Source organism: Mesoplodon densirostris, chromosome 5 (assembly GCF_025265405.1).
Source record: "Mesoplodon densirostris isolate mMesDen1 chromosome 5, mMesDen1 primary haplotype, whole genome shotgun sequence".
NCBI classification, from domain to species: domain Eukaryota; kingdom Metazoa; phylum Chordata; class Mammalia; order Artiodactyla; family Ziphiidae; genus Mesoplodon; species Mesoplodon densirostris.
Window position 1 is genome coordinate 88774446 of NC_082665.1, and position 25623 is coordinate 88800068.

The 25623-nt window shown below is 34.0% G+C and overlaps 2 protein-coding genes across 2 annotated transcripts in view; both read right to left on the reverse strand.

Moving 5' to 3' along the window:
- Nucleotides 1-25623, reverse strand: part of SI (sucrase-isomaltase) — a 105903-nt gene that overhangs the window by 74745 nt on the left and 5535 nt on the right. Inside the window, exons 5-12 of the mRNA XM_060100016.1 lie at nt 20137-20288; nt 18772-18943; nt 17249-17348; nt 16196-16308; nt 13045-13170; nt 12023-12154; nt 11815-11934; nt 3774-3887 (exon numbers count right to left, since the gene is read on the reverse strand). Coding sequence (XP_059955999.1) covers nt 3774-3887; nt 11815-11934; nt 12023-12154; nt 13045-13170; nt 16196-16308; nt 17249-17348; nt 18772-18943; nt 20137-20288 — 1029 coding nt within the window. The remainder of the gene's footprint in view (nt 1-3773; nt 3888-11814; nt 11935-12022; nt 12155-13044; nt 13171-16195; nt 16309-17248; nt 17349-18771; nt 18944-20136; nt 20289-25623) is intronic.
- LOC132491033 (elongation factor Tu, mitochondrial-like) lies at nt 9547-11445 on the reverse strand. The gene is made up of 2 exons (XM_060099843.1): nt 11397-11445; nt 9547-11006 (listed from the first exon to the last, which is right to left on the reverse strand). Exons 1-2 carry the CDS (start codon nt 11443-11445, stop codon nt 9604-9606), a joined length of 1452 nt encoding a protein of 483 aa, XP_059955826.1. The 3' UTR covers nt 9547-9603.

Consider the following 25623-nt stretch of genomic DNA (forward strand, 5'->3'; position numbering starts at 1 on the left):
CTACTACACTTTCATGAGAGAATGAAAGTGAAAAAAGTCAAACAGCACTTTAGTATTCTAATGAAAATGGTTATGAGCTTATTGAATCATGGGAAGAGTCTCAGGGAATCCTAGCACTCCTGGGCCACATTATGAGAACCAGTGACCTAAACATCTCTTGGAGTCAGAGTTGTGGGGTATTGCATTTATGGATTTTCTTGCCTTGTAAACTGAGGCCCCAGTATTGTCTTGCTGTTTACTAGTTCTAGTCCATAACCAATTAAGTAAAATCTTTGGAGTAAAAAAGATTATTCATGTAAAATCATATATTACACTACACATGCTCAAGAAATGTGTATGTCTTTCTCCATCCCTGTTAATGGCATCAAAGAATTTTTGAGCCTTATTTCCCATATCTCTATAATACGTTCTCTCTGCTCTCACAAAGGCATCACACTCATTCCAGTCCCTTGTTAATTTTGTTTTCCTCAGAAGTATATTCTCTTTATCACTCTTCCCTTCTCCCATCAAAATGATGCTCAGATGGAATTAATGTGAGAAATGAAGGCTGCTCAAGGGAGAAAATAATAAATTTCTCATTATGAAACAGATTTTTGTTTTCTTAATAGCCACAAAGGACAATTATGTAGTTATTCTAAAGTACACATTGGGGTTATTTTATTAAAATTACCTGATATATTATATTCAATTTTGTTGTCCTATATCCAGTAAAATTAATACAAAGAGATACTATAGTTGTACAGCCAATAATTTTAGATGAACCTAAGTAATTTTTCTTCATGAATGTACTAACTGAATTAAATTCAAAAACAGCTTCAACTACTGAAACTCATAAATGGAACTGAGTTGCATTATTTTAAATTTTGAGTCTTTTTCTAAACCATTTTATTACCTCTTGTATATAATATTCACCAAGGAAGTGCAAGGACAAAACATTTAACTCTGAAATTAATGTTATTCTATTTGAACTAAGTATTTGAAAACTTGAAATAAAATTCACAAGCTCTTATAGCACTTACTCAAAATAGACTTTAACCATATTTAAAACAAAGCATTTAATATTTGATTATTTTTTATTAAAATGTTTATTTGACAAGATTATATTATTAATAGGTTAAACTTACTACTCATAATTTAATAGAATTTATTTGTATCTGTTTTAATGTATTTTGTATTTTTGCTTCTTTCAAAATTCTGAAAATACTTTTCTCTAACCTATTCAAGTATTTAAGTGATGTTACATTTATTTAATGTCATGTGAAAGTGAATTTGATTAGCATTGTCAATATTACAGCCAGTAGATTCAAGCACTGTAAGTCATGAGACAAAGGACTCAGTGGATTGATAGTAATAAGTACTCCTACAGTATCATTAAAATCACCTCAAGTCTAGTAATGATCATTTCTAGGAATTGTCAATACCATTTTTAGAGATTTTTTTAAAAATCTAATGAAAACTGTATAAAAATCTGGTGGCATTTCATAACTTCACTTTTAAACAAAATCTAAATAAAAATAACCCTATTTTCAAAGAAAATTTTAAATAACTGATTTTTTTCTAAGAATCCTATAAAATGTACAGATAATATATCCAATTAAACCCCCAGTTATTTTTATATATGAATATGTTTGGATATATCTTCTCAATGAATTTTAAGTTTCCCAAAACTATATATTAAATTATTAGACTTCTTTATGGAAGAATTCTGCTTGTTAGATTTTAAAGAATAAAATCATAGTAAAAACATGATCCAAAAATATGCTTATTTTTTCAGAAAAAATTGAAATATTCCTTAAATTTTAAAAATACTAATGTTTTTTATTTTGAAATCACAGCATTAGTCTTAATTATACCAAATACAGTAGGCTCTTATTTTTCAAATATTAGATTATCTTAAGCATGATACAAAAAAAGAGAATTCAACCATAATGTGTTTATATGCAAAAGTCTATTTTTCGATTACAATTAAGCTCATATCATTTCCCAAAATTATTGTAATATTTAAATTTAAAATTTTAAAGCATTAGCACTGAATCTAAGTTAAAAGTCTAGAAAATTATGAAACTAAATATTTGACATGAAAATAAAATTTCATCAGTTAAATAACACTGCTTTACTATTAATTCATTCTGTCAGAAAAAATAACCTGAAAAAAGAAAAAGAATTTGAGAAACAATCTAGCAGTAGGGTTTGGCAATTATTCAGGTAAGAGCTAGAAGAAGAATATTCACTGCTTATACATAGCATATATTAATTCAGTGATATTTAGTGAGCTTTGAAATCATACTGTTTATCATAAGCATTAGTCAAAATGCTTCTGTATTAGTATCATAACTACTCTGTTTTTCTCAGATGCTCCTCTACTTCCCATCCCTCCCTCTCTTTGGAGATGAATCATGTATTTCAGTCTTCAATGGATGTAGGAAATGAAGTACATTCTCTCTATATAGCACAATCAGATGCTTTTTCACTATTCCTAAATGTCATTTATACTTGTAACTCTGCTCTAGTGGATTCAAATTTTTCCTATACAAGAAAAAGAAAGAAAGAAAAGAAAGAAAAATAAAGGAAAGAAGGAAAAAATGTACTTTTAATTTACATTAAATAATATAATTGAAATTGGAGCTAGAATTAATAACAAAACACAAGAGCAGATTGCAATTTTTTTGTTATTTCTACCAGCAGCTAGGTATCATCACTGCAATCTCACTGATTTTGTGTCAAATAACAAAGCCTCTCCATCTTCATTCTATTACCTTCATAAGAATTCTGATGGTTATGCTAACCTTCTACTCAACTCCACGTTTTCATGATGATGCAAAATAAACACTTGTAATTGATTGAATAAATAAATAATTTAAATAATAACTGAATTAATAATGAGAACTTTAGGAAAGTAGATACTGTGATCTAAACAATCAAAAAATTTAACTATTCCCAGATATCCATTCTCTCTCCTTCCAAAATTCCGTACAGTTGTAATACCTTTGAAAAACATCCCCCCTGTTCTCTCTGTGCTCAAGATTATTAGATATTTTTTTTCTGAAATATAGAATTCTGGGATCACCAAGTAGTTTCATTCCCCAAATATTATTACAGTTTCCTTAACAAAAGACACTAAATCATTGACTATCATCAGTATTATTCTAAATTATAAATCTACCAGCAGGCACCAATAGCTACAGATATAAAACTTCATCCAAAGAAACTTTTAAAAATTAGTGTTTTCCTTTAATAACTTTACCAGTAATCTAGGATATTATTTGTTGGTTGTTTTTGTTTATCTTGAGATAAAACACTTAACCTACTGCCAATTTTGATTTGTTCCACTTAATAACTTACTAAAAGGAAAGTTTCTAAAAGTTGAGGGCTTATTTAAGTTCACGTTGCTGCAATTGCTTGATTGACTACTGCAGACTTTAGTAAAAGTTTTTGAAGTTGCACTAATGTAGGCTAATCTCCAAATTTTGTTAACTCTTTTCAACATAAATTATTAGTCATAAAGGTACAACACCTTAGTGACAGAAATGAACTTTATCCTATAAAGTATATTACTGGATAAGAAAAATCTTAATTTACAGTTTTTAGTTTGTATTCTTTTTCTGACACATGAACATGACAGGTATGACATTTATACATTCTAGAAAAATATAAGAACATTAATTTTATGTTCAATATGTTATAAAATATTTTTGTCAACTTAATAATCATTTTTATGGAAAAATAATCCTATGCTCATTGTCCAAAATCACAAGTCTAAAGTAACCACTTACAATCCAAAGTCCATCATAATTCACTTGTTGATGGAAAATACTGCATTCATTTGCCCACCATTCTATGCAGTTTGGATTAGTGAAATCAGGGTATACTGTTAATCCTGGCCATACCTGGAAGAATAGATCATTCACATATATACATAAATAAAAAGAAACATAAATAAATGAAAATTCAAAAATTAATGAAAAATCAAACTGAGTGAAGAATAAGAGTAAAAAATTATTGAAGTTATGACATTGTACTTCTTTACATATATGTGATCCATGCACCATCTATATTCACAATAATCTCGGGTCTACTTTTAAGTTCATTTAAGGGAAAGTATTGATAGTTAAAGTAAAGAGAGAGTGAGAACATGAAGCACTTAAGTTGGAAAAATATAAGATTATGGGATGCAGCTGCTATTTTGACTTCACTAATTTATTTTTTAGCATCTAGTGGGTTAAGTAAAAAAAAACAAATAAACAAAAACTGTATAATATACTCATTGTCTGATAAAATAAATTACATTAGTTCATTTCCAAAGACATTTGTTTCCAAGAAATTCAAGCAAAAGTATTCCTTGTGTATTTATTTTTATTTAACAAGTGTGAATATAACTCTTATTGTGTGCGGGGGACTGTTCCAAGTGCTTTTAGTTATTAATTCATTAAATCTTCATTAGAATTTTAGGAGATAGGTACTAATTTTATCATCACATTACAGCTGAGTTAAGTAGTATAATTAAACCCATTTTACAGATGGGAGAAGTGAGGAACAGAGAAGTTTTTCAAGGTTACACCGCTACTAAGTGGTACAGAAGGAATTCAAATCTAGGCAATCTCATATCAGATTCCACGCTATTAAACACTACATGTACTGTGCTACCTCTTTATGATTTATGCTTCTTCAAATTATTTTACTTATTATTTAAAATAATGACATTCAACAAGAGGAATTCAATTTCAGATGTACTGGGATAAATAATATTGTTTTATATCCAAATTATGCATATTGGCTATCTGATCTGTCCATATTCAACAAAACAGGTCATAACAAAATGTATTGTCTGAGATATTAATGGGCACTATGGGGAGGAATATTGGGTTTTGTTTCCTGATGGAACTCATAATTATTTGAAGAAAACTTTCAGTAGTAATTTTAACTTTGATGAATGTGATAGAAAGTGTTGGTCAGGATATTCTTTATCATTGTAAATAATGCTATAATAAAATGTTTTCATAAATTAATATTTTCTCCTGCTTTATTTCCTTTGATTAAATTACAGAAGTGAAATTATCAAGTCAATGTATCTAGAATCACATTTTTTTATTGTTTCTTTTTTTTTATTCAAACAAAGTCACAAAAATTATAATCATCCTCATCAGTTCACTTAGTCCCATGTAATTATTTTATTTATCTTGATCTTTTGTTAGCACTTTTATGAATTCATCAATTTTCCATTAGAGTTCTGAAATGCTTATTCATTCAGTTCAGCAGTATAGTTAGTTAGCAGAAACCTGTGCTTGTCAGAGTCTTTTCCATGAATTCCTTGAAGACAAAATGCTTTTATAGGAACACTTTTGCAAAAACAAAAGAGTACACCCAGAACTGTCTCTAAATGACAAAAGACTTAAAAATGACCGTGGTTAAAGATTTGAAGAAAGTTCATAATAATACAATTGACAAGGAAATGTAGTTATTTCTGAGATATACATTTTAAGGTAATGACTAGAATTATGACTTATTATGCCAGAACGTTTAAGATTTTAGGAATTTCATGTAATGTCTGAAACATTTATATTAATATACTTCCATACAAATAACTCAAAGAAAGTTTAGTATTAGTTTTTTTCTTCTTTTTTTGAATTTTATTTTATTTATTTTTTTATACAGCAGGTTCTTATTAGTCATCAATTTTATACACATCAGTGTATACATGTCAATCCCAAGCACCCAATTCAGCACACCACCATCCCCACACTCCTGCAGCTTTCCCCCCTTGGCATCCATAAGTTTGTTCTCTACATCTGTGTCTCAACTTCTGCCCTGCAAACCAGTTCATTTGCACCATTTTTCTAGGTTCCACACACATACATTAATATATGATATTTGTTTTTCTCTTTCTGACTTACTTCACTCTGTATGACAGTCTCTAGATCCAACCACGTCTCAACAAATGAATCAATTTCATTCCTTTTTATAGCTGAATAATATTCCATTGTATATATGTACCACATCTTTTTTATCCATTTGTCTGTTGATGGGCATTTAGGTTACTTCCATGACCTGGCTATTGTAAATAGTGCTGCAATGATCACTGGGCTGCATGTGTCTCTTTGAATTATGGTTTTCTCTGGGTATATGCCAGTAGTAGGATTGCTGGGTCATATGGTAGTTATATTTTTAGTTTTTTAAGGAACCTCCATACTGTTCTCCATAGTGGCTGTATCAATTTACATTCCTACCAAGAGTGCAAGAGGATTCCTTTTTCTCCACACCCTCTCCAGCATTTGTTGTTTGTAGATTTTCTGATGATGCCCATTCTAACTGGTGTGAGGTGATAACTCACTGTAGTTTTGATGTGCATTTCTCTAATAATTAGTGATGTTGAGCAGGTTTTCATGTGCTTCTTGGCCATCTGTATGTCTTCTTTGTAGAAATGTCCATTTAGGTCTTCTGCCCATTTTTGGATTGGGTTGTCTGTTCTTTTTAATATTGAGCTGCATGAGCTGTTTATATATTTTGGAGATTAATCTTTTGTCTTTTGATTCATTTACAAATATTTTCTCCCATTCTGAGGGTTGTCTTTTCATCTTGTTTATGGTTTCCTTTGCTGGGCAAAAGCTTTTAAGTTAAATTAGGTCCCATTTGATTATTTTTGTTTTTATTTCCATTACTTTAGGAGGTGGATCAAAAAAGATCTTGCTGTGATTTATGTCAAAGAGTGTTCTTCCCTTGTTTTCCTCTAAGAGTTTTATAGTGTACGGTCTTACATTTAGGTCTTGAATCCATTTTGAGTTTATTTTTGTGTATGGTGTTAGGGAGTGTTCTAATTTCATTATTTTACATGTAGCTGTCCAGTTTTCCCAGCACCACATATTGAAGAGACTGTCTTTTCTCCATTGTATATCCTTGCCTCCTTGTCATAGATTAGTTGACCATAGGTGCATGGGTTTATCTCTGGACTTCCTATCTTTTTTCATTAATCTATGTTTCTGTTTTTGTGCCAGTACCATATTGTATTAATTACTGTAGCTTTGTACTATAGTCTGAAGACAGGGAGTCTGATTCCTCCAGCTCCGTTTTTTTCCCTCAAGACTGCTTTGGCTATTTGGGGTCTTTTGTGTCTCCATACAAATTTTAAGATTTTTTGTTGTAGTTCTGTAAAAAATGCTATTGGTAACTTCATAGGGATTGCATTGAATATTTAGATTGCTTTGGGTAGTATAGTCATTTTCAGAATATTGGGTCTTCCAATCCAAGAACATGGTATATCTCTCCGTCTGATGGTATCATCTTTAATTTCTTTCATCAGTTTCTTATAGTTTTCTGCATACAGGTCTTTTGTCTCCCTAGGTAGCTTTATTCCTAGGTATTTTATTTGTTTTGTTGCGATGGTAAATGGGAGTGTTTCCTTAATTTCTCTTTCAGATTTTGCATCATTAGTGTAGAGGAATGCAAGAGATTTCTGTGCATTAATTTTGTATCTTGTAAGTTTACCAAATTCATTGATTAGCTCTAGTAGTTTTCTGGTGGCATTTTTAGGACTCTATATGTATAATATCATGTCATCCACAAACACTGACAGTGTTACTTCTTCTTTTCCAATTTGTATTCCTTTTATTTCTTTTTCTTCTCTGTTGCCATGGTAGGACTTCCAAAACTATGTTGAATAATAGTGGTGAGAGTGGACATGCTTGTCTTATTCCTGATCTTAGAGGAAATGCTTTCAGTTTTTCACCATTGAGAATGATGTTTGTTGTGGGTTTGTCATATATGGCCTTTATTATGTTGAGGTAGGTTCCCTCTATGCCCACTTTCTGGAGAGTTTTTATCATAAATGGGTGTTGAATTTTGTCAAAAGATTTTTCTGCATCTATTGAGAAGATCATGTTTTTTTTTTTTTTTTTTTTTTTTTTTTTTTTTTTTTGCTGTACGCGGGCCTCTCACTGCTGTGGCCTCTCCCGTTGCGGAGCACAGGCTCCGGACACACAGGTTCCGCGGCCATGGCTCGCGGGCCCAGCCGCTCCGCGGCATGTGGGATCTTCCGGGATTGGGGCACGAACCCGCGTCCCCTGCATCGGCAGGCGGACTCTCAACCACTGCGCCACCAGGGAAGCCCGATCATATGGTTTTTATTCTAATTTGTTACTGTGATGTATCACATTGATTGATTTGCATATATTGAAGAATGCTTGCATCCCTGGGATAAATCCCACTTGATCATGGTGTATGATCCTTTTAATGTGTTGTTGGATTCAGTTTGCTAGTATTCTGTTGAGGATTTTTGTATCTATATTCATCAGTGATATTGGTCTGTAATTTTCTCTTTTTGTAGTATTTTTGTCTGGTTTTGGTATCAGGGTGATGGTGGCCTTATAGAATGAGTTTGGGAGTGTTCCTTCCTCTGTAAATTTTTGGAAGAGTTTGAGAAGGATGTCTGTTAGCTCTTCTCTAAGTGTTTGATAGAATTCACCTGTGAAGCCATCTAGTCTTGGACTTTTGTTTGTTGGAAGATTTTTAATCACAGTTTCAATTTCATTACTTGTGATTGGTTTGTTCACATTATCTGTTTCTTCCTGGTTCATTCTTAGAAGGTTTTACCTTTGTAAGAATTTGTCCATTTCTTCCAGGTTGTCCATTTTCTCGGCATAGAGTTGCTTGTAGTATTCTCTTAGGATGCTCTGTATTTCTGCGGTGTCTGTTGTTACTTTTCCTTTTTCATTTTTAATTTTATTGATTTGATTGCCTTCCTCTTTTTCTTGATGACTCTGGCTAATGGTTTATCAATTTTGTTTTTCTTCTCAAAGAACTAGCTTTTAGTTTTATTGATCTTTGTTATTGTTTTCTTCATTTCTCTTTATTTTTGCTCTGATCTTTATGATTTCTTTCCTTCTGCTAACTTTGGGTTTTGTTTGTTCTTCTTTCTCCAGTTCCTTTTGTGTCGGGTTAGATTGTTTATTTGAGATTTTTCTTGTTTCTTGAGGTAGGCTTGTATAGCTATAAACTTCCCTGTTAGAACTGCTTTTGCTGTATCCCATGGGTTTTGGATCATTGTGTTTTCATTGTCATTTGTCTCTAGGTATTTTTTGATTTTGTCTTTGATTTCTCCAGTGATCTCTTGCTTATTTAGTAACGTATTGTTTAGCATCCATGTGTTTGTTTTTTTATGTTTTTTCCCCTGTAATTGATTTCTAATCTCACAGTGTTGTGATCAGAAAAGATGCTTGGTTAGATTTCAATTTTGTTAAATTTACTGAGGCTTGATTTGTGTCCCAAGATGTGATCTATCCTGGAGAATGTTCCATGTGACCTTGAGAAGAAAGTGGAATCTGCTGTTTTATGATGGAATGTCATATAAATATCAATTAAATCTATCTGGTCTATTGTGTCATTTAAAGTTTCTGTTTCTTTGTTTTTTTTTTTTTTTTTTTCTATTCACAGAACAGTTTATTGACCTACCTCACCTGGCCGGCCATGTGGCCCTCTGGCCAGGGGAAGTGTCAGTCTAGCTGCAACTCAGCTGGGCTGCAGCCTCTGCCCTGAGAAGGGGGCACGAGAAGCAGGAGAGGACACTGGCCAGGGCAGCCATGAACACAAGAGAGCCCCAGCAGAGTTCCAGACTCAGCTCCACTTGATGTTCCTGTCTTCCTCGGTCATGGCTGGTGTGTCAGTGACGAGGCTGGTGCCGATGGTCTGGTTGCCGTCTTGCAGAGTGAAATGGTGTCCGTTTTCTAAGATCATTGGCTGCCGCAGGATTAGGGTGAGCTTCAGGTCTTCCCCGGGCATGGCAAGCTCCTTCCCTGGAGGCAGGACAATCCGACAGGCCATGTCCCAAGTCAGGGAGAACATGACAGGCATGAAGTGTGATACAAAGGGCTTGTGGCGGCCACCCTCCTCCTTACTGAGGATGTACACCTGTGTCTCTACCTTCTGGTGGGGCTGGATGGAACCTGGCTTAGCCATGACCAGGCCACGCCTCAGGTCCTCCCGCTTCAAACCGCGGACCAGGGCCCCAAGGTTGTCACCTGCCTCTGCCCTCTCCAGGCTCTTGTGGAACATCTCGATGCCTGTCACCACACTGCGAATATTCTTGCTATGTCCCAGGAACTCACACTCATCTCCCCTCTTCAAAATGCCATGCTCTAGTGTGCCTCTCACCACCGTGCTTCGGCTGGGGATAGAGTACACTGACTCTATAGGCAGCAGGAAAGGCTTCTCCAGGTCCTGGGTGGGCACTGTGATGTAAGTGTCCACAGCATCCAGCAGCTTCTGCACAGACTTCACGCCTACCTCAGGGTCACGTTGCTCAAGGGCACAGAGGGCAGAGCCAATGATGATCGGAGTCTCCTCCCCTTTGTAGCCAAACTCAGTGAGCAGTTCCCTGATCTCCAGCTCCACCAGCTCCACCATCTCAGAGTCCTGCACAGCATCCGCCTTGTTCACATACACCACCACACGCTCTACTCCAATCTGTTTGGCCAGTAATAAGTGTTCTCGGTTCTGGGGCATGGGGCCATCGTTGGCTGCCACCACCAGGATGTAGCGGTCGAGGGGGGCTGTGTCTGTGATCATATTCTTAATGTAGTCTGTATGACCGGGACAGTCAGTGTGGGCATAGCGGCACGCAGCGGTGTTGTACTCCACATGTGCAGCATTGATTGTGATACCTCGGGCTCGCTCCTCCGGGGCGTTGTCAATCTCCTCGTATTTCAAAAATTTGGCCCCACCTCCCTCGGCTATACTTTTCATGATGGCCACAGTCAGTGTGGTCTTGCCGTGGTCTACATGGCCAATGGTACCCAAGGTCACATGGGGCTTGTTGCGCACATAGATCTTCTTGGCCTCCACAGCCAGGTCGTGGCACAAGAGGGGCAATGCCAGGGCCTTTAGAAACCGCAAAAGACCCTTCAGCAGTGGTGTTGGGCTTGCGCCGAGACCACTGAAGAGGGGCGTCGTGCACAGCAGGGCCGAGGCCGCCACTGTGGTCGTACTGGTGCCCTGACTAGTGTGTACCCGCTCTTTCCCTGTTTATTTTCATTTTGGATGATCTGTCCATTGGTGTAAGTGAGGTGTTAAAGTCCCCCACTATCATTGTGTTACTGTCGATTTCCTGTTTTATAGCTGTTAGCAGTTGCCTTATGTGTTGAGGTGCTCCTATGTTGGGTGCGTATATATTTATAATTGTTGTATCTTCTTCTTGGATTGATCCCTTGATCATTATGTTGTGTCCTTCCTTGTCTCTTGTAATATTCTTTATTTTAAACTCTATTTTATCTGATATGAATTTTTGATATGTCTTATAAAGTTGTCTCCAAAAGAATATTTGTTCTGGTTAAAAATTATGCCTTTTGGAGCTAGGCAGTTTCCTGACACTGCTCTTTATTAATTTTGTGACATGAGGAAAGTTACCTTACCTCTCTCAAATTCACCTTTTTCCACATGTGAAGTAATAATTTTAATCATAGCTATCTTATGATTTCATTGTGAAGATGTACACTATAAATCCTATTACCCAGCATTTAAGTACTCAGTTTATACATACAATTATTTTACATCAAATGATCAGAATTTTATAATAATCCAAATAATTTATCATATATTTTATCATTAGTTTTGTTTATGTCACTGAAAATTATCTGTCTTTCTACAAAAACTGTTTAGAGATAATTGAAATATTTGCTCTAAAATTTCTCTATGCAGTTAAATATTAAATCCAGATTTGAAAGCAAATAAACTCACACACACACACACAAAGACACACACTCTGAAATACTTTGTTGTTGCACAACAGAAAATCTGAGCAACACAAACTTAATGAATATCATGCTTTACCTCTCCAATAATTGCTGTAGTCCCATCTGACTCATTTACCCACACATTTTGTGCAGTTCCCCTTTCGTAGGTTTCATATGCTGCTCCATTGGCACGTTTCTCTATGGAAATTGCAGGGTCCTAATATTGAGAAAAGAAACTATAGAGAATCAGTTAATTTACAAATGTGTAGATACTACAAATTAATATATATATAATCAGTTATTACCAAGATGATGACATATTTCTGCCCATGGTCATGCAAATCTTGAACAAATTCAGGGAGGCCATTAAATGCAACTTGATCATAAGTAAAGTCTTTCTTGTCTTCCATATAGTCAATATCAGTGACCTGTGTATCCTGAAAATTAGCAGAGTATATTTCAATAAACAGTACTGAAAGAACCCTCTAATCACCTCAACCTTTAAGTCCAAAGAATTTGTATTATAAAATATAATGATTAAAAAGTAAATGAACTTAGATCTCTTTTATTTCACTAAAGACACAGTGATATTGCTTATAAAACTAGTTTTTCTAATTCTAAAGTACACAAGCATTAAATGATTATTCACATTTGTTTCAGTGATGATCACTGGATATGTATTAGGTCAATATATATATATATATATATATATATATATATATATATATATATGGGGTTCTTTGTATAAAAAACAAAACTGCACATTACATAAAATACATTAAAATTTTATTAAAGAGTATATAAGCTCTAAAAATAAAGTATATTTAAAAAACTGTCTATAATTTTGTTCACACTTCAACATGTGTTCTAGTGTAGTATAACTAATAATCAGTTCTCAAAATTCAGGTAGGCCTGGACATTGCATATGGACATAATGTGTACTTTATCATTAAAAAAGCAGCTTAGGGCCTCCCTGGTGGCGCAAGTGGTTGAGAGTCCGCCTGCCGATGCAGGGGATACGGGTTCGTGCCCCGGTCTGGGAGGATCCCATATGCCGCGGAGCGGCTGGGCCCGTGAGCCATGGCCGCTGAGCCTGCGCGTCCGGAGCCTGCGCGTCCGGAGCCTGTGCTCCACAACGGGGGAGGCCACAACAGTGAGAGGCCCGCATACCGCAAAAAAAAAAAAAAAAAAAAAAGCAGCTTAATAATTTATATTTATATCTATATCTATATGGTATATATGATAATCCTGACAATCTCCTACAATTATTATTATATGACAACATTTAACTTGAAATATATTCCCACAAACCCTTCATCCTACTTACAAATGGTATGCCAGCTTCCCGATTTCTTCGTACCACTTCTTTCACTACATCAAGTGACTTATAATTCCAGCGACTAAGTTGGAAACCAAGACTCCAATATGCTGGCATTTTTGGTCGTCCAATGAGCTTGAAGTAAATGGATATTTAATTAGTCTCAAAAATGAACATTAGAAACAAATATTAATATGCTTCTTATTGTTACATCTCTAGTATTGATTTGAGTTTAACTACATATTTTAAACAAAGATTTTGTATCTGCATTCTAAATGTATCCTGGATATTCTCTTAGAATTTTGTTATGAAACACTTAGCAAGTTTATGTTCTGTCACTCATCTTTTGTTAATTTTGTGTTAAAAAATCAGAAAGGTAGCACTTTAAAAAGTAGCATTTACAAAAGTATATTTTGCTCTGCATGGAAAGTTAAAAAAGAGAATAAAAGAATAGCCTTAAAGAGATTTGAGAAAAAGAAAATTGTCCCAACACACTCCCACTTCTTGTAGCAACAAAATGAATGAATGAATGATCATCACATAAGAAAAAAAGATGTTTAAAAGTATACAATTTCTATCTCCTTGCATTTTGGCACTTATTTCTCTCTGAGTTTGCAAAAATATTAATAAAATATATTTCTACAAGGATACCAGGCAGTTATTTCATAAGGTACTTATATTCACATGTAGGACATTGGTTTCTTCCCTCGCCCAAGGGCCAAATGGGCCCTTCTCCTCCCACTCTATGGTGGCCCAAGCAGGCTCAGTGCAAACTCACAACAGAGCACCAGTGTCTCACCCAACAGAGCACAGGATTTTGCACATGGAAAGATGAATGCAGCTGATATTAAGATTTCTCACCAAAAACTAAGTATTAGGTTACATTAAGACAAATATCTTATTTGGCATGATGGGTTTTCTTTGGCTTAGGTATATATATATATATATGTTTATATATATGTATCTTTACGTAATATACATTTTTTTGGATCCATGATTTCTTCATCATGTAGGTCTAAAAAGTGCTATGGGAAAGATGGGAATAAAGACTCAGACCTACTAGAAAATGAACTTGAGGATATGGGGAGGGGGAAGGGTAAGCTGGGACAAAGTGAGAGAGTGTCATGGACATATATACACTACCAAATGTAAAATAGATAGCTAGGGGGAAGCAACAGCATAACACAGGGAGATCAGCTAGGTGCTTTGTGACCACCTAGAGGGGTTGGATTGGGAGGGTGGGAGGGAGACGTAAGAGGGAGGAGATATGGAGATATATGTGTATGTATAGCTGATTCACTTTGTTATACAGCAAAAACTAACACACCATTGTAAAGCAATTATACTCCAATAAAGATTTTAAAAAAAGGTGCTATGTAAAAATAAAAAATAAATTTAAAAAACTCAGGTTATTGTATTCTATTCAATTTAAGCATTAAATTAATTTTTAAAAACTTGGTATCAAATAAAACTCCCCCTAAACTCAGTATGCTTAAACTCTATTCATAAACACCTTATGTTCCATTGAACTTCTTTAAAGATTTGGACATGTGATTGAAATTTCTGTGTGTGTGTGTGTGTGTGTGTGTGTGTGTGTGTGTGTATTATATGTATCACATAATTTATTTTCATAAAAGTGTTTAAAACATATTTTATTATATATTATATTAATTTATGTATTCATCTTATACCTTATATGTATATATTAACTTTAAAACTTATGAAACAGTCTAGTCATTCAAATGCATTATGTTTTAAATTTTGACATACTGGGACCACTAATGTATTAACTTATACAGAGAGGATAATTTGTTTTTCTTCAAACAAGAAGTAGTTTTTTTTGCCTCTCTCTACATAATTTGCACCCCATTGAAATGCAACAGTGATTAATAGTGCTATATTCTATACAAGTCATTTATCTTATTCTTTAAGTTCAAGCTTCTACAAATCTGCCCATAAAATGATGTATGCAAGTGGACTGCTACATCACATGAATGTTGCATTCTCATGTCAAACATGACTCAAACTCAACTACTGCTGACCACAGACTTTACCCGGCATGTAATAGACAACTGTCCCAACTAATTTTTCACAAATAAAATATCAAATTTTTACAAAAATGTGCTTTCCTCCCCTTTTGATGGTGTGATAACTGTATACAATAACTATGATTTCATATTATAGAGACTGTAAATTTTGTTGCCTTTCTGAAATTCACATTTATGAACAGCAATTTGGGAATTGCTCGACATTGTAAATTATTCAATTGTGTAAAACCCTACCTACTCTTATTTCAGGTTTTTAGATCCTAACTAAAGTTTTTGATAGTAATTGTTTCTCTTTTGAGACCATTTTGAAAATGGGACTTATATGTCAAGAGATTTATCAATAAAACAAGATTTTATAAATAGGCATGATTCTTAAATCTTATATCTATAAAAATGATTTATTTTTCATAATAACACCAGAAATTATATACACTAACAGTCACAGGAGAACAATTTACATGGGAGAAACGTCTAGAATTAGGCTCAAAATACGCCTTGGATTCCTCTCCTTTCTAAGGTCCATCTTGGGCTCAGGTACACTAAGACGTTATTTAATAGGTAAATGAGAGTTGTTTAGACAGTAACCTCAAGAAGTTAAGACCTCAGACTATGTTTCAAAATCTTTCCTTCTAAGCCTGAGTGTCAGAGCCAATTTTCCTGGAATTTGCCTATGGTACATTAACAGCAAATTTCAGTAACCTTCCTCATAACTCACTTGCCCCTAAGATTCTTATCAAAGGGATGAATGACCTATATGCCCATTACTTATCCTCAGACTTGAAGATAAGATATTTCCTTTTGTTTTATCCCACCAAAGAAGGTCTTGAATAAGATTTAATATGCCACATCTCAAAGGAATCCAACTACTGATCTCACCTGCCTAGAAGCAAGAAACAACTTGATATCTGAAATGCAGACATCTAAATATACCTAGGTGTCACTGTATAACAACAACAAAAATAAGAAACACTTTCTCATATCTGAAAAATGGTAAGGTTTAAAAATATATTTAGCTAAGAGGCCTCAAGTATCTTAGCTAAAATCATTTTAATATGTAGACATATCTGAAAGTATGGTAGAAAAAAATTTTATAAAATAAACCTGAAACACACCTCTTGATACTGTTGAACTACTTGTTCTGGAGTATCTCCTAGAAAAATGTAAAAGTCCAGAATGCCACCTGTAACTCTGTAAGTTACTATTGGAGTAGGCTGGATGAAAATCTCTACAAAACAAAAATTGGAAAAGCATATGTAAATAGTAAACATGTACATGTGATAAAATAATTGCAATGTATATTTAAATTACTTTATATTAATCACATAGTTTTACAGTTTTTTTAAGTGATTAAGATTAGGTATTGAAGATAAGAATATAGGAGAAAAGTGGAATGCCACCATACATGAGGTTTAAGATAGTATATTCCAGATGCTGCCTTTTACAGTTGTTGGCAAAAGCTCCTCTAGAAACTGCTTAGCAGGGAATAGAGGATCCATCTTTTTACAACAAAAAGATTTCTTTTTAAAATTGCATTTTAATTAGTTATTTTAATTGAAGATTCTGTGAAAGATCATATTATCACATGTTGACTTCTAAGAAAAAAACTACATAGGTTTTTAATTTGTCTATATGCAAGACATAGTAATTGTCTGTATAACCATATGGTATACAGCTCTTGCTTGAATTTTTGTAGTTTTTACTATCACTGATTCACCTATCCAATTTAGGTATTACATAATTCACAACATTGAAAAACAAAAGGTTCTACACTACTTCAATTATGATAAACTTAAAAAAATCATTCTTCCTTCTTTCTATACCCATATAGACCTTTCTCTTTTTTACCTGGAGTGACATATTAACTTATCTTAACAAATGAGGCTATGTGAATGGGAATATTCATTTGTATGGATATGTTCGGTGTTCCTCTGGAGGGAAAATGAAGTGCCCGAATATCACAATACAGCATACTTTCCCCCAAACAGAAGCACAGATATGCAAAAATCCATGCCTCACTAACGACAAAACCTGCTTATAATAATTTCACCTTCTAAATCAGTAACAACAAAGTTTACTCTGGTATACAATACCTATGATTGGAATAAAGAAAGCAGTTAAACATTTTAAGTTTCATTTAAATATATTATCAGATAAATTACTCTTACCCATTGCATTGCTGTTCATTAAGAAAACACCAAATGACTTTCCAGAAGTATCTTCAATGCACATGAAGAATGTTTGATGGCCATATAAATTATTATTATTCTATAGGCATAAATTTATTTAAAATAAAAAGATTATACACTGAAAATGGACTTTATGGATTTCAATTTATTCTTGTAATTTACTCTGCATATTTAACTTACTCCCATACTCCTATAACAATTTTCTCTACATAAGTACCATATAAAATATTGTAGCACAAAAAACATTGAACTTATTTTAATTATTAATACGTTAAGATATAAATATATAACTATATATTATACTATTAATAGTTAACTTTCTTTTATGTTTTATTATGATTAAATGAGTTTTAATAAGATATTAATCAACTATACTTCAATTAAAAAAAAAGCTATCCGTGATAGGGTAATAGCATGCTTATCCATTATGTCTCAGGTATGCCCAAGGTATTGCAGGGAATTCCAAAATGATGTCCACCCTCATAGAACTTTTGTAGTACAGTGGTTGAGAGCTGATGAGTAGATGAAGTGGTGGAGGAAAATTGGAAATGAACTTAAAAAGTGAAAGAAGAAAGGCTTCTTGGCTGATTGGGTATGGAAGTTCAAAGGAAAGATGTATGAAAATAGCTATGAGGTATTTATTAGCCTGGTGTTTCTTAGGTGTTTATTATAGACAGTGATGCTGTAAACAAAGATTGGCAAAAGTTATTAATATTTTTGTACAAAATGAGGGTCTTTAAAACAACAACTCACATTCATTTTGAGGAATGAAAGAGCATCAGCATTTTAAAAATCATTAACATTTGACTCAAAGCAATCATGAATGAATAAAAAAAGAGTTTTTTTTAATGGTATGGTCTTTGTCCTGAATAGTCATATATTCTAGAAGTACAGACAAATGTATACACAAATAATACACTGTGATGGTTGTCATATTAAAATATGAATAAAGGGTTAGAAAGTAAAGATTAATTCTTCATGGAGGAGTTTGGGAAAAATTATTTTGAGGTGAAACCAACTGAGCTATCAATGACTTGTATAAATAATAAAGAACTTCAAAGTTTAGCACTTACAAAGAAAACCAACCTCTTGTGAAAATATGTGAACTTAAGAAAGATGGTCATATGTTATGGTAAAGGAAAAAGTGGGTATAGATGCAGGACATGATGTCCAATAGACAGGCAGACACCATATCATACAAAGCCATGTAGAACAAGGGGTTTGGAATTATTCTTGTGCAATAACTAACCCTGGATAAGTTTAAGTACAAGAATGGAATGATAAAATATAAAAGTGAAAAAAGAAAACATTCATAAATTGGAAATTTATAAAATCAGTTGGTCACTTATTTATTTTAGGACTTTGATATCAATCCTCACCCCTAAATTAAACAAGCTTCTGGAATGTGTATCACTGACATCAAAAAAATGATGGTTTCAAATAGGCTAAAATTATCCTCAAATACACCTATTTTATTTATAACAAGAAAGAGAGTGGCTTACATCACCAGGAAGTTGATCCCGTGTAAAAATGGGCCATGTTTTCCAATATAAATCATGACGAAATCTCTTATGAATATGTTCCCCAATACCATAAATATATTCACTGGAAAGTCTGGCTGAGATCTGTAAATACTGGTCGGAGTATACCAATGGACCAATGCTGGTGTCAAACCTGTAGCATGAAATAAATAAATAAATGAGCTAGAAACATATAAAATGTTCTACTAAATACAGTTCTATGTTATCATCCAGAATATTGCATTTTAAATATGTCAGTCTTTAGCTGTGATCAATTCTTAGTAACACATAAATTTTACACCATAACCAGAACTTGTTAATTCTATTAACACAATTTGTTTTATCATCATCAATATGAATTTTCACATGCATTCTCTCCTTTTATCTTCACCAAAATCCTAAAGCACAACTACCATTATAAATTTCATTTCACAAATGACACAAATTGGACAAATTTATTCATTTTTTCAAGGTTAGGCAGCAGAGCCAAATTTCAGACATAGTTCTGCTTTGCTTCAGAGACAGAGTTTTAAAATACAGCACTATACTGGTTTCCACACATCTAATATATATATTAAAATTAAGTTCAAAATTATTTTTTCCAAAAAGAGAAAGGTTACATGTTTTATGCATATCAAATATATACTATGAGAAATGTTAAACAGCATTTCTTTTGTGATTTAACATAAACTCAATCACAAGTTATTAAAATATATTTACAGAAAGTAATTGCTGAGATTCAGTTTTTACAATTGTTTAATTAACCTTTCTTGGAGATTCAAGAGTTATGATCTTGAAAGTTATTAAATTATTTGCAACAAGTATCCTTCAAAATACATTTATAATGAAGGCATTCACGTAATATTTAAATTAATATATGTATAGTAATTTAAATTTATTATATGTTAAGATATATTCAATTTAATTTCATACATATATATGAAAAATCCTCTAATTGTACTATGGAAATTCGTCACTCTCTGCTTAGTATCTACTTGACACTACAAATTCACAACAGAATATGATAAATAAAGGGGAAAAGACACAACAGGAATTTTAAGTATGCAAAAATATAAACAAGGCTTAGATTGTATCAGTGATGCTCTTCACCTTCAACTTTGGTTGGCCCCATTTCTATACTTTCATTCATGTTCTTGTTCCTTTCTTCCATGAGAAATTAAAATCCCTTTAACATTATAATCTTTAAAACACATACACCCACCCTCTTTTGGGAGGAAACTTAATCTTTCTGAAAATGCCCTAAAATTAAGACTTTCATAATTCTATGATAATATAATAAAAGTGACCAATTATTTAATCTTTTATTAATATAAAATAATTACTTACAAAAGTCTATCATTGCTTTTTCTATAAACTTTAATGCTAAATGGATTGTCTATAACCTTCACATCATATAATGTATCAGAAGCTGCAGTTCCACTAAATTCTTTTACAAACTGATGAGGAACTTCATATCTTCTATTATTTGGATCAGTAATCTGCAAAGATTTTGAAAAATTAGCATTATTTGATTCAAAACTGTTATTTAATTTTTCATTTCTGAACTAAGTATTAAATGCGAGTTCTAAACATGAAAAAATAAATTAAATAATTTTGGGCTTCCCTGGTGGTGCAGTGGTTGAGAGTCCGCCTGCCGATGCAGGGCACACGGGTTCGTGCGCCAGTTCGGGAAGATCCCACATGCCGCGGAGCGGCTGGGCCCGTGAGCCATGGCCGCTGAGCCTGCGCGTCCGGAGCCTGTGCTCCGCAACGGAAGAGGCCACAACAGTGAGAGGCCCGCATACCGCAAAAAAAAAAAAAAAAAAAAAAAGCTATAAAAAAATTAAATAATTTTATAGATGAGCTATTAATCTAGTCATAAACTTAACTTTAATATTGTTGAATGGCTATGCACGGAATAAACTGCAAATGAATTAATAGAATTAGTGGGTCATAATGGTACTATATCAAATAAAAATTTTTATTGACCAATATAAATAAATAATGATAGTATTATTAAATATTGATTCTTGAATACTGGGTTTTTGTAATTTAATTACCCTTGTTACATTTCAGTTATCACCTGCTTAAAAATCCTGCAAGACTTTTGAATTTTGTTTAAAATAAATCTTAATATTTGTGAAATTAGGGCTAGAAGGTAATGTACAAAGGATATAGTGTTTTCACTGCCAAATCCAAAAGACGATACTAATAAACTACTTGGTAAAAAAAAAAAACAGCAGAAATTAGTTTCTTTAAAATCATGACTAGAGCACTCCCTCTTGTGAGAGCACTGGAATCACAACTAATTAATGAACAGTCATCAGCAGGAAGACATTGGAACTCACCAAAAATATACCCGACATCCAAAGACAAAGGAGAAGCCTCAGTGAGATGGTAGGAGGGGTGCAATCACAATAAAAATCTTATCCCATAAGCACTGTGTTGGGTGACTCACAAACTGGAGAACAATTATATCACAGAAGTCTACCCACTACAGTGAAGGTTCTGAGACCCACATCAGGCTCCTGAACCTAGGGGTCTGGCAATGTGATGAGGAATTCCCAGAGAATCAGACATTGAAGGCTAGTGGGATTTGATTGCAGGACTTCAACAGAACTGAAGGAAACAGAGACTCTACTCTTGGAGGGCACAAACAAAGTAGTGTGCACATCAGGACCCAGGAGAAAGGAGCACTCACCCCATAGGAGACTGAACCAGAGCTACCTGCTGGTTTGGAGGGTCTCCTGCAGAGGCAGGGGGTGGCTGTAACTCATCATGGGGACAAGGACACTGGAAGCAGAAGTTCTGGGAAGTACTCTTTGGCATGAGCCCTCCCAGAGTCTGCCATTAGCCCCACCAAACAGCCTGTAGACTCCAGTGCTCAGTCACCTCAAGCCAAACAACCAACATAGAGGGAACTCAGTCCCACCTACCAGCAGACAAGTGGATTAAAGTTTTACTGAACTCTGCTGACCAGAGTAAAACTTCGCTCTACCCACCACCAGTCCCTTCCATCACGAAGCTTGCACAAGCCTCCTAGATGGCCTCATCCACCAGAAGGCAGACAGAAGAAACAAAAAGAACTACAATCCTGCCACCTGTGGAAGGAAAACCACATTCACTGAAAGAGAGAAAAAATGAAAAGACAGAGGACTATGTACCAGATGAAGGAACAAGATAAAAACCCAGAAAAACGCTAAATAAAGTGGAGATAGGCAACCTTTCAGAAAAAGAATTCAGAATAATGATAGGGAAGATAATCCAGGACCTTGGAAAAAGAATGCAGGCAAAGATTGAGAAGGTGCAAGAAATGTTTAACAAAGACCTAGAGGAATGAAAGAACAAACAGACATAGATGAACAATACAATAACTGAAATGAAAAATACACTAGAAGGAATCAACAGCAGAATAACTAAGGCAGAAGAATGGATAAGTTACCTGGAAGGCAGAAGTGTAGGCTGCAATGCCACGGAACAGAATAGAGAAAAAAGAATAAAAAGAAATGAAGAGAACCTAAGAGACATCTGGGACAATACAAAATGCACCAACATACGCAAGATAGGGGTCCCAGAAGGAGAAGAGAGAGAGAAAGGACCCGAGACAATATTTGAAGAGATTATAGTAAAAAACTTCCCTAACATGGGAAAGGAAATAGCCACTCAAGTCCAGGAAGTGCAGAGAGTCTGAGGCAGGATAAACCCAAGAAGAAACCAGCAGAGAATCATGGTAATCAAATTGACAAAAATTAAAGGAAAAGAAAAACTATTAAAATCAACAAGGGAAAAATGACAAATAACATAAAAGGGAAATCCCATAAGGCTAACAGCTAATTTCTTAGCAGAAACTCTACAAGCCAGAAGGGAGTGGCATGATATATTTAAATGATGAAAGGAAAGAAAAACTATTTTCTTTCTAAAGGAAAGAAACTACAACCAAGATTACTCTACCCGGCAAGGATCTCATTCAGATTAGATGGAGATATCAAAGCTTTACAGACAAGCAAAAGCTAAGAGAATTCAGCGCCACCAAACCAGCTCTACAACAAATGCTAAAGGAACTCTCCTAACTGGGAAACACAAGAGAAGAAAAGGACCTACAAAACAAACCCAAAACAATTAAGAAAATGGTAACAGGAACATACATATTGATAATTACATTAAAAGTGTATGGATTAAATGCTCTAACCAAAAGACACAGGTTCACTGAATGGATACAAAAACAAGGCACATATATATGCTGTCTACAAGAGACCCACTTCAGACCTAGGGACACATACAGACAGAAAGTGAGGGGTTGGAAAAAGATATTCCATGCAAATGGAAATCAAAAGGAGTAGCAATACTCATATCAGATAAAATAGACTTTAAAATAGAGAATGTGACAAGAGACAAGGAAGGACACAACATAATGATCAAGAGATCAATCCAAGAAGAAGACGTAACAATTATAAATATATATGCACCCAACATAGAAGCACCTCAATAAATAAGGCAAATGCTAACAGCTATAAAAGAGGGGGATTGGCAGTAACACAACAATAGTGGGGGATTTTAACACCTCACTTACACCAATGGACAGATCATCCAGACAGAAAATTAATAACAAAACACAACCGTTAAATGGCACAATTGAATAGATAGATTTAATTGATATTTATAGGACACTCCATCCAAAAACAGCAGATTACACTTTCTTCTCAAGTGCACATGCAATATTCTCCAGGATAGATCACATCTTGGGTCACAAATCAAGCCTCAGTAAATTTAAGAAAATTGCAATCATATCAAGCATGTTTTCTGACAAAAACACTATGGGATTACAAATCAATTACAGGGACTAAAACATAAAAAACACAAACACCTGGAGGCTAAACAATACGTTGCTAAATAACAAAGAGATCACTGAAGAAATCAAAACGGAAATCAAAAAATATCTAGAGACAAATGAAAATGAAAAAACGATGATCCAAAAGCCATGGGATGCAGCAAAAGTAATTCTAAGAGGGACGTATATAGCAATACAATCCTACCTCAAGAAACAAGAAAAATCTCAAATAAACAGTCTAACCTAAACCTAAAGGAACTAGAGAAGGAAGACCAAACAAAACCCAAAGTTAGTAGAAGGAAAGAAATAAAAAATATCAGAGCAGAAATAAATGAAATAGAAACAAAGAAAACAATAACAAAGATCAATACAACAAAAAGGTGGTTCTTTGAGAAGATAAGAAAAAAAATTGATAAACGTTTAGCCAGACTCATCAAGAAAAAGAGTGAGAGGACTCAAATCAATAAAATTAGAAATGAAAAGGAGAAGTTACAATGGACACCACAGAAATAAAAATATCATAAGAGACTACTACAAGCAAATTTATGCCAATAAAATGTACAACGTGGAAGAAATGGACAAATTCTTAGAAAGCTATAATCTTCCAAGACTGAACAAGGAAGAAATAGAAAATATGAACAGACTAATCACAAGCATTGAAATTGAAAATGTGATTAAAATCTTCCAATAAACAAAAGTTCAGGACCAGTTGGTTAAAGTGAATTCTATCAAACATTTAGAGAAGAGCTAACACCCATCTTTCTCAAACTCTTCCAAAAAATTACAGAGGAAGGAACAATCCCAAACTCATTCTATGAGGCCAACATCACCCTGATACCAAAACCAGACAAAGATACTACACAAAAAGAAAATGACACACCAACATCACTGATGAATATAAATGCAAAAATCCTCAGCAAAATACTAGCAAACATAATACAACAACTCCTTAAAAGTGTCATACACCATATCAAGTGGGATTTTTTACAAGGATGAAAGGATTCTTCAGTATACACAAATCAATCAATGTGATACACCATATTAACAAATTGAAGGAGAAAAAAACATATGATCATCTCAGTAGACGCAGAGAAAGCTTTCGACAAAATTCAACACCCATTTATGATAAAAACCCTCCAGAAAGTAGGCATAGAGGGAACCTACATCAACATAATAAAGGTCATATATGAAAAACCCACAGCAAACATCATTCTCAATGGTGAAAAACTGAAAGCATTTCCTCTAAGATCAGGAAAAAGACAAGGAGGTCCACTTTTGCCACTATTATTCAACATAGTTTTGGAAGTCCTAGCCATGGCAATCAGAGAAGAAAAAGAAACAAAAGGAATACAAATTGGAAAAGAAGTAAAACTGTCACTGTTTGCAGAGGACATGATACTATACATAGATATTCCTAAAGATGCCACCAGAAAACTGCTAGAGCTAATCAATGAATTTTGTAATGTAGCAGGATACAAAATTCAAGCACAGAAATCTCTTGCATTCCTATATACTAACAATGAAAGATCAGAAAGAGAAATTAAGGAAACACTTCCATTTATCATAGCAAGAAAATGAATAAAATACCTAGGAATAAACCTACTTAAGGAAGTAAAAGACCTGAACTCAGAAAACTATAAGACACTGATGAAAGAAATCAAAGATGACACAAACAGATGGAGAGATATACCATGTTCTTGGATTGGAAGAATCAATATTGTGAAAATGACTATTTTACCTAAAGCAATCTATAGATTCAGTGCAATCCCTATCAAATTACCAAAAGCATTTTTTACAGAACTAGAACAAGAAAAATTTAAAATTTGTATGGACACAAAAGACCCCAAATAGACAAAGCAATCTTGAGGGGAAAAACGGACCAGAGGAATCAGACTCGCTGACTTCAGACTATACTACAAATCTATGGTGATCAAGACAATATGGTACTGGCACAAAAACAGATCAATGGAAAAGGTTAGAAAGCCCAGAGGTAAACCCACGGACCT